At 38.4% G+C, this 10,648-nt stretch overlaps 1 protein-coding gene across 21 annotated transcripts in view; it reads left to right on the top strand.

The window, feature by feature from the left end:
- The window catches only part of ASPH (aspartate beta-hydroxylase), a 214,078-nt gene that overhangs the window by 137,759 nt on the left and 65,671 nt on the right, over positions 1-10,648 (top strand). For all 21 annotated transcript variants that reach the window (XM_055116588.2, XM_034966138.3, XM_034966135.3 and 18 more), the window contains 2 exons: positions 7-93; positions 9,553-9,703. In XM_055116588.2, the coding sequence (XP_054972563.2) occupies positions 7-93; positions 9,553-9,703 (238 nt within the window). The remainder of the gene's footprint in view (positions 1-6; positions 94-9,552; positions 9,704-10,648) is intronic.

Genomic DNA, 10,648 nt, shown 5'->3' with positions numbered 1-10,648 from the left:
TAACAGGGAAAAATTGAGGAAGCAGTGAATGCATTTAAAGAACTAGTACGCAAATACCCTCAGAGTCCACGAGCAAGATATGGGAAGGCGCAGGTATTCTGAGACCCTTCTCCTTAGGACACTTCTTTGATGTTCATGTGTTTTGTGTGATTGAATTTTTTACTCCTCACTATTTTCCCTTTCTAATTTCTCTACAGAATCAGTTTCTCATGTATATGCATAAGCAAGAGATACAATTATCACTATTGCATGCTGCTGAATTTAGTAACATTTTTTTCTGCTCCCCCTCCATATGACTTCTCTCTGGCTTTGAAAAGAAAATAAACAGTAACACTTTTGTCATTGATTTACCATCCCCTCATGTCCCATTCCATCTAATCCCACCATACAGTATTCACTTGAGGCTCCTCAGAGCTTTCAGACTCTCAGTTTTATAACTGGAGGTTGCAAGTATGCTTAGGAAAGACCTTTCTAAAATATAAAGTGGAACATACTTTGATGTCTCTATAGTTTTTTCCAACGGACTCATTTCTTAGCAGCTACCTTTATCCTCATCTCCCACCGTCTCCTTTCTTATCTGGCTTTCTCTAGTTTCCAACTTCTTTCATGAAGCATGTCCCCTTTCACCTGTAACTGCATAAACCCGCTGCATGTCAGTGTTTTAGGCCCTGGGAATGTCTGTTTTGCATTCTTTTATGAGATGCTTAGTCAGGTGCAGCTACAAGAGGTCTCACAGGACAGGATTAGGAAAAAGCAAAGTTTATTATGCTCACAAGTCCTAGAGACAGGAGGCCCAGTATGCCAAACAGGGCTACATGGGAAAGACTCAAGATGATCAGGGGATGGTAGGCAAGAGCGAGGGGAAGGTTTGGCCATAGTCTTTATTGAGGTTTCCAAGGAAGAGGCAAAGTAGGGCAGGGTGAACAGTTTAGGACTGGCTGGTTTGAATAATTTCAGCCTACAAGAGCGGTACCTTTTGCCTACAGAGGTGGTACCTTTTGCCTACAGGGGTGGTACCTGGCCCTGAGATGATTAAAGTAGGGGAGGCATGGCTCTGGATTGGTTAATTTGCATATCAAAAGCTTTCTCCTGGCTGAGCACTGGCCATCTCAGAATTGTCTAGCTCAGGGCAGTCTCTCCCTAGCCAGAGAGGTTTTTTTAAGATGTCAAAACATCATAATATACAGAAAATTTAAAAATAATTACAATACAATACAGTGAACATTCTTGTGGATTCCAGTGGAAGATTTTTTTTAATTATTAACAAATATTTGGTGAAAGCCCACTGTGTGCTAGGCTCTGTTCTAAGCATTAGAGATACAGCCATCAATAGAACATATTTTAAAAGCCCTAGCGCTTACAGAGTTTCCATTGTAAAGGGGAAGACAATGCATAAGACAAGTAAGTCCAATGTATATGCTTTCTAGGGCTAAGTGCTAAGCAGAGGAAAAAGAAAACAGAGAACAGCCAACAGACATGTGAGGGGGTCGATGTGGTATGAAAGGTGGCAGGGAAAGGTCTCATCAAGGAGGTGACATTTGAGCAAAGCCCTGAAAGTCTTTATAAATAAATATGTACTTAAAGAACGTTATAAAGTATTAAGAATAAATATGTTAGATCATCTTACCTAATAAGACATGCTGTAAAGAAAATAAGAAAATGTAATGGAATGAAGAGCATACGTATTAAGATTTTTTTGGCTGCAGGTAACATGACTGAAAGAATGGGGCAGACAGCACTTTGGAGAAGTTGGGTAGGAAAGGTCTCTCTGGGGAGGCAACATGTGGCTGAGATGTGAGGAGGTTATATTACTAGAAGGAGCTATCCAGGCAAGAGAAAGCAGCAAGTCAAAGGCTTTGAGGCAGGAAAACAATCTTGGGATAAGCCTGAGGAAAGAAAGAAGGGCATGCTGGGGCAGGGAAGAAAGGATCAAGGAGGCTGCGGCCATGCAGATTTTATTCTACATGTGCTGAGAAGCCATGGGAGGGTTTGTTTGTTTTTTTGGGTTTTGTTTATTTGTTTGTTTGTTTTTATACTTTAAGTTCTGGGATACATGTGCAGAACATGGAGGTTTGTTACATAGGTATACACATGCCATGGTGGTTTGCTGCACCCATCAACCCATCACCTATATTAGGTATTTCTCCTAATGCTATCCCTCCCCTAGCTCCCCACCCCTGACAGGCCCCGGTGTGTGATGTTGCCCTCCCTGTGTCCATGTGTTCTCATTGTTCAACTCCCACTTATGAGTGAGAACATGTGGTATTTGGTTTTCTGCTCCTGTGTTAGTTTGCTGAGAATGATGGTTTCCAGCTTCATCCACGTCCCTGTAAAAGACATGAACTCATCCATTTTTATGGCTGCATAGTATTCCATGGTGTATATGTGCCACATTTTGTTTATCCAGTCTATCTTTGATGGGCATTTGGGTTGGTTCCAAGTCTTTGCTATTGTGAATGGTGCCACAATAAACATACGTGTGCATGTGTCTTTATAGTAGAATGATTTATAATCCTTTGGGTATATACCCAGTAATGGGATTGCTGGGTCAAATGGTATTTCTGGTTCTAGATCCTTGAGGAATTACCACACTGTCTTCCACAATGGTTGAACTAATTTACACTCCCACCAACAGTGTGAAAGCATTCCTATTTTTCCACATCTTCTCTATAATCTGTTGTTTCCTGACTTTTTAATGATCGCCATTCTAACTGGCGTGAGATGGTATCTCATTCTGGTTTTGGTTTGCATTTCTCTAATGACCAGTGATGATGAGCTTTATTTCATGTTTGTTGGCCACATAAATGTCTTCTTTTGAGAAGTGTCTGTTCATATCCTTCACCCACTTTTTGATGGGGTTGTTTGTTTTTTTCTTGTAAATTTGTTTAAGTTCATTGTAGATTCTGGATATTAGCCCTTTGTCAGATGAGTAGGTCGCAAAAATTTTCTCCCATTCTGTAGGTTGCCTGTTCACTTTGATGATAGTTTCTTTTGCTGTGCAGAAGCTCTTTACTTTAATTCGATCCTATTTGTCAATTTTGGCTTTTGTTACCATTGCTTTTGGTGTCTTAGTCATGCCCATGCCTGTGTCCTGAATGGTATTGCCTAGGTTTTCTTCTCGGGCTTTTATGGTTTTAGGCCTTACATTGAAGTCTTTAATTTTTGTATAAGGTATAAGGAAAGGGTCCAGTTTCAGTTTTCTGCATATGGCTAGCCAGTTTTCCCAATACCATTCATTAAATAGGGAATCCTTTCCCCATTGCTTGTTTTTGTCAGGTTTGTTAAAGATCAGATGGTTGTAGATGTGTGATGTTATTTCTGAGGCCTCTGTTCTGTTCCATTGGTCTATATATCTGTTTTGGTACCAGTACAATGCTGTTTTGGTTACTATAGCCTTGTAGTGCAGTTTGAAGTCAGGTAGTGTGATGCCTCCAAGCTTTGTTCTTTTTGCTTAGGATTGTCTTGGCTATATGGCTCTTTTTTGGTTCCATATGAAATTTAAAGTAGGTTTTTTCTAATGCTGTGAAGAAAGTCAATTGTAGCTTGATGGGGATAGCATTTAATCTATAAATTACTTTGGGCAGTATGGCCATTTTCACGATATTGATTCTTCCTATCCATGAGCATGGAATGTTTTTCCATTTGTTTGTGTCCTCTCTTATTTCCTTGAGCAGTGGTTTGTAGTTCTCCTTGAAGAGGTCCTTCACATCCCTTGTAAGTTGTATTCCTAGGTGTTGAATTCTCTTTGAAGCAATTGTGAATGGGAGTTCACTCATGATTTGGCTCTCTGCTTGTCTATTATTGGTATATAGGAATGCTTGTGATTTTTGCACATTGATTTTGTATCCTGAGACTTTGCTGAAGTTGCTTATCAGCTTAAGGAGTTTTAGGGGTGAGACGATGGGGTTTTCTAAATATACAATCACGTCATCTGCAAACAGAGACAATTTGACTTCCTCTCTTTCTATTTGAATACGCTTTCTTTCTTTCTCTTGCCTGATTACCCTGGCCAGATCTTCCAATACTACGTCGAATAGGAGTGGTGAGAGAGGGCCTCCTTGTGCCAACAGTCTGGTTGGTTTTTGTAAAGTTTGCTTTGGTTACTGAGTGGAAAATGGATTATGGAGGCAAAAGTAGATGCAAAAAGAATAGAAGGCTATTGCAAGTGTACACAAGAGATGCTGGTGGCTTGGACTGTGTTCACGGCCATGGAGATGAGGGAAGTGGGCAGGTGGTGTAGCTGAAAGGACTTGAGGATGGATTAGATGTAAAAACGTCAGAGGAAGAGGACTCAAGGCTGACCCCTGAGTTTTTGGTTCGGCCAGCTGCGTAGAGGATAATGCCAGTTACTGACCAGGAAGAGCAAGTCTGGAGTGATGCAGAAGTCAAGAGTTCAAGAGTTTGCTGTTGGTCTTATTAAGTGTGTGATGCCTATGAGACATTCAGGTGGACATGTCAAGTAGACCATTGGTTTCACAGAGCCTGGAACTTGGAGGAAAAGCCAGGGCAGGATATCAAAATATGCCAGGAAGTAAAGCTCCAACAGCTCTGCCTAGAGGTCAAGATTGTCAACCCTGCTGGGAAATGGTAGATTCAGAGTGCAGAAATTTTCCAGACAGAGGAGATGCTGACAGCACCCCTCTGGAGAAGGTCCATGCAGACATTTGTACAGGACACACACAGGAACTAACTCAGCTGTAGATAAAACAAGTGAATTTTGTTCTGAACTGAAGGTGGTGACCACTTGAGATCCAGATGCTCAGTATCTTCTTATATCTCCATTAAAAAGTAATTAATATTTTTTTATTAATTTGATTTTAATTAAATTTGTGAAAAATTGATTCAAATAAGTTCCTCTTGTCCATGGTACAGACCAGCTTTAGCAGACAGCAACTGTATGATTTTTATAAATTAATTTGGTCAGTAATTCTCTAAAATTGCTAAATCATTTTGCTATTAAGTAAGAGAGAGTGTGTTTGTTACCAAAAAGATCATGCCTATTCAAATAAGTAGTGTTTTTTATCACTAGTATTAAGTCATTTCATTAAGAGAAGCATATTAACTAGAGAGAAAAATGGTTTATGCAAATGCTAATTTAATTATGGCAAAAATGTTTTATACCTTAGAAGTTTTCCTTATATGTAATATTAATTGTGAGTACCAAAGTCTAAGTAAATGAAATGCTCTTGAAACAGTGTGATTGTTATATTTACAGTCAGCCCTCTGAATCCTCATGTTCCATATTCATGGATTCAACCAACCACAGATTGAAAATATTCAGAAAAAGAATAAAAAATAACACTGCAACAATTAAAATAATACGAATAAAAATGATACAATATAACAACTATTTACATAGAAGTTACATTGTATTGGGTATAATAAGTAATCTAGTGATTATTTAAATTATACAGGAGGATATGGATAGGCAATATGCAAATACTATACCATTTTATATCAGGAACCTGAGCATCTGCAGACTGAGGTACTGCAGTGCGGCAGTGATGGTGGTGGTCTTGGAACTAATCTCCAGTATATAACTAAGGATGACTGTATATCCTTATGTCACAGTAGAAAATTGAGATTTAGGCTTCAAGCAATATCTTTTGTCTCTGTGTTATTATGCTTCAATGTGTTATTGCTATTAATATTAATGTGGCATACAGCAAAATTTAGCCATGGTTAATTAAATTTTAATAGAGTAGTTTAAAGGAAACTTCAAATTCATAGTAGTTTTAAAAATAAAAATTCAACGGAAGATGGGTTTTATAGGAAGAAACTATGACTTTTTCATTCTTTGTTAGCAGATTAAACAATTACTTTGGAATATTCCAACAAATTTTTAAAATTTAGCAACATTAAGTCATATATAAACTATAGTATCTCTCATTTCTAAAGTAGCACTGATATTGTCTTTTTCTTCATATCACCAAAATTAATTTTGATCAAGTTCCCTGAACATTGGACACAAAATATTAAAATATAAACTCAATTCACTTTATTATCTTTCACAAACCATTAATGCCTTTGAGGCAGAAAATGACACATCTCAGGAAGATTGGTTGGGTGAATTAGTTAGAGTCAACAAAAGGCTTTGCGATGTTAACATCCTGTAACAAATATTCAGTTTCAGTTTAGCTTGTTTTATCTACAGATGCTAAACTGATAAAAATCAATCTGCAGACTTTTCAGTGCAAGTGCCTATCAGTTCTGTTCAAGAGCTTATAAAGAATTATGTGCCATTTTAGTAGTGATATTTTTCCAATTCTGCAAGTTGTAAATGTTAATACTTCATTAAAACAAAGGGCCCTGGGGCACCAGAGAGGGGACAAGGCATACAGATTATACTATCTCTCTCCCTTTTCAGATTGAGTTTAAAGATGTTTATTCCAATCTCAATAAAGAAGGATTATCTTGGTAGGCATTTGTCCTCCCACTAATGCTACGGAGACCTCCAGTTCCAGGATCTTTTTGGGCACTCTGTAGGTTCAAAATGAAGAGAGTGAACCACAGATGGTTTACAATTTACAATGGTTTTTCTTAACAATTTTTCAACTTTATAATGGTGTGAAAGTGATACACATTCAGTAGAAACTGTACTTCAGTATCATATCCAATAAATTACATGAGATATTCAACATTTTATTATAAAATAGGCTATATGCTAGGTAATTTTGCACAAATGTAGGCTGATTAAGTTTTCTGAGCACATTTAATATAGGCTCTGCTAAGCTATGATGTTCAGTAGGTTATCTGTATTAAATACATTTTGACTTACGATGTTTTCAGCTTACCATGAGGTGTAAACCCATCGAAAGTCAGTGAACATCTGTAGATGGTTTTGAAAGGACTCTCAGGTCTAGAACTCTGTGTTTCTGCAAAGTTATCTATCAACATTCATATTCTGGGGAGTTAACTCACTATAACAAAACTCACAAGGAGCTGATACCTATACAGAAGAGCCAGTATATGAATATATGATAGAAGGCCATGCCAGCATCATGATCAGTGTGGGTCATTGACACTGGACTTTCTCTCCTGGTAGATAAGACTATTCTGGAGACCATTTACAGACTTCCAAAGATAGTGAATGGTCTGGAGCATATCTCCATTTAGCAAGGGTGAATTTCCTTTTCTAATCTAGAGATTTTTATCCTACCAAGTTTTCTTTCTCATAAATCTGTCCACTTCCATCACTTTAATTCTAGTTCTCATCATCTTGGGTAATTTATCCTAATCAGTTCATATTATCAAGTTATTTCATTGATGTCTTATTTTGTGAAAAAAATCCCATAGTTGTCTTATTTTGTCAATTTGTGCTGATTCTTAGGTTTGTTTGTTTGTTTGTTTGTTTTTTACTTTGAGATATGGGAGGGATGGGTCATTTTCTTACTGTGCCCTCAAATTATGGAGCGATACTTTATTTTGGTTCTGCATACATCTATATATTAACTACAGCACACATTTTAACAACATAAACATGTTTAAATATTCTGAGAAAAAAAAATATATGCTACTTTTAGCATCTATCCAGAATCATTTTTCCTCAAATAATAGCCTTCAGATTGTAGCCTCCTAAATCTGATGAGATATTGATGACATTTTACACATTCTCCTCTCTCTTCCTGACTCCAGTATTTTACTCTCCATTCTCAGTTTCCAGCTAAGAATGTTGATTCTTATTTCATTAAGAAAATAGAAATATCCAGACAATTTCCACATGATGCTGCTACTATGCTAACAGCCATTCTCTACCTGTGCCCATATGCTCTGCCTTCCCTCCTGTTAGCACAGATGGACTATTCTGGTCCCTGTTCCTCTCTCACCTGCTGAAGGACATCCCTCTAATTTTTGTGTCTCCTTCTGTATCATCAGATTTTCCCTCTCTACTGAGTCTCTTGCATCGCCTTGGAAACATGCTGTACTATGTCCCATCCTTAAAGAACTCCCCTTGTCTGCACATTACCCTCTGCCAGCTGGCTCATTTTTCTGCTCCCCTTTACAGTGAAACTCTTCAAAAGAGTTATCTCCACCTCCTTCCATCTCATGTTCTCTTGAACCTGCAGTACTGTGGTGCTCCCTCCTTTTTGCTGCTCCTCCCTTGTTATCCTGATCTCTAATGACCTTTAAACATTGGAGTTCTTTAGGATTCAGTTCTTGGACCGCTTCTTTTCTCTGTCTACACTCTCGACTCCTTCTAGCTTCCTAGCTTTACATACCATCTTCATCCTTGATGATTCCCACACTTAACTTCTCTTACTCTGACCTCCCTCCTGAACTTCAGACTCATATATGCCCCTTCCTGGTCAATAACTCCATTTGGATATCTTATAGGCATTTTAGGTTTAATATGTCCAAAACAAATCTCCTGATTCTATACTGCCCCCAAACTTGCTTTTGCGCTTTCTTCCCATTCTCAAGGAATGACGGTTCATCCAGTAATCACTGAATCCCAAACCTTGTTCATTCTTGGTTTTTCTCTCTCCCCTTTTCTCACACCCTACATTTAGACCATCAGCAAATCTGTTGGCTCTGACCTTCAAAATGTATCTATAATCTGACCACTTGTTACCACTTCCATTACTGCTACCTTAGTCCAAGCCATAACCATCCCACACCTGGATTCCTGCTGGAGTGTTCTGCCTCTCCCAGCTTCTCAGTCTGTTCTCCATACGGCTGCCACCATGATCCCTTTAATACATATATCAGATCATTTCAAAAGCCCCCATTGTCTTCCCATCTCACTTTGTGTACTAGAATTGTCAATATCTTGCCAGGCCCTACTTTACCTCATGGCCTCCATTGGTCTTCCCTTTCCTCCCCTCCACTGCACTGGCCTTTCCTCGATTCCTCACTCCTACCTCCAAGCCTTTGCTCTTGCTCTTTTCCCTGCCTAGAATGCTACTCCCCAAGGTATCTTCATAATTTGCTCCCTCTCTTCTTTCAGGCCCTCCCCAATTATCCTGATTAAATTAGCAACTTCTTACCATTCCTACCCAGCACTCCTAAGCCTGCTTTGTTTTTATCCACAGCACTTATGGCTGTTAGACACATAGTACCTTTATTTGTTTATTATATTTGCCACCTTTCCAAAATGGATACAAAGTAGAAGCAAAAAGGGCTTTGTCAGTTTTGTTCAATATGCCTGCCACATTTGTAGAAGAGTGCCTCTTTCCCAGAAAACAGTAGTTAAATGAACGAATGCATACACGAATAAATTAATGAAAGAACGGGAACTTGGGCTGGAGACCTGCCTATATAATGTTAGTGTGTAATAGGACGTACATCTCCATCAGCCCCAGCGTGTATTAGTCCTGCATTTATGACATTCTTTCTTGTCTTTAGTAACAAACTTTACTTTGTATTATTAAAATAGTGTGTTGATTTTCTATCTTTTGTTAGTTTTTTTTTATCTCTTGATAAGGAGAAAAGGCTAATGTGTTTTACATTTCTTTTAAAGCATGTCCAAAAGTTAACTTTTTATGAATATTTTGGGTAATTACAAACACAGCTAGTCATGGGACATTTATCCAGTCTGGGGACTTCTTCTAGTGTGAGGATGATTTGGCTGAGAAGAGGAGAAGTAATGAGGTGCTACGTGGAGCCATCGAGACCTACCAAGAGGTGGCCAGCCTACCTGATGTCCCTGCAGACCTGCTGAAGCTGAGTTTGAAGCGTCGCTCAGACAGGCAACAATTTCTAGGTAAGATGCAATCAAAGGTAATTCAGTAGGAAATGGCATACTTTTTATCTTGAAGAAGCTGAAGAGTGTATTCTTCTCTTAGAAGAATTATGTGGGAGAAAACCTGAGTTTTACAACTGATTTCAAGTAATGTGTCTGTCCTAGGCTCACCATCTCTAAAACTGAAATTGTAATCCTAACCTTAATAGAGGCATGCCTCACAGATACTGTGGATTTGGTTCCAGACCATCAGAATAAAGAGAGTTACACAAATTTTTTGATTTCCCAGGGTATCTAAAAGTTGTATTTATACTATGTCATAGTGTCTTAAGTGTGAAATAACATTATGGCTTAAAAGACAATGTCCAAACCCTAATTTAAAAATATGTTATTGCTAAAAAATGCTAACGATAATCTGAGCCTTCAGTGAGTTGTAATCCTTTTGCTGATGGAGGTCTTGCCTCAATGTTAATAGCCAGTGACTGATGAGGGTGGTGGTTGCTGAAGGTTGGGGTGACTGAGGCAATTTCTTAAAATAAGGCAACAATGACGTTTGCTGCATTGATTGACTCTTCCTTTCGGGAAAGATTTATCTGTAGTTTGAAATGCTGTTTGGCAGTGTTTTGCCTACAGAACTTTTTTCAAAATTGGAGTCAATCCTCTCAAACCCTGCCACTGCCTTATCAACAAAGTTTATGGAATATTCTAAATCCTTTGTTGCCATTTCAACAATGTTCACTGCATCTTCACCAGGAGTACATTCCGTCTCAAGAAACCACTTTCTTTGCTCATCTGTAAGAAGCAACTACTCATCTATTAAAGTTTGATCATGAGATTGCAGCAAATCAGTCACATCTTTAGGATCCACTTCTAATTCTAGTTATCTTGCTATTTCCACATCTGTAGTTACTTCCTCCACTGAAGTCTTGAACCCCTCAAAGTCATTAATGAGGGTTGGAAGCAACT

The sequence above is a fragment of the Pan paniscus genome, chromosome 7 (assembly GCF_029289425.2).
Source record: "Pan paniscus chromosome 7, NHGRI_mPanPan1-v2.0_pri, whole genome shotgun sequence".
NCBI lineage: Eukaryota > Metazoa > Chordata > Mammalia > Primates > Hominidae > Pan > Pan paniscus.
The sequence above is the reverse complement of the archived record's forward strand: the minus strand, read 5'-3'. Positions and strand labels throughout refer to the sequence as shown.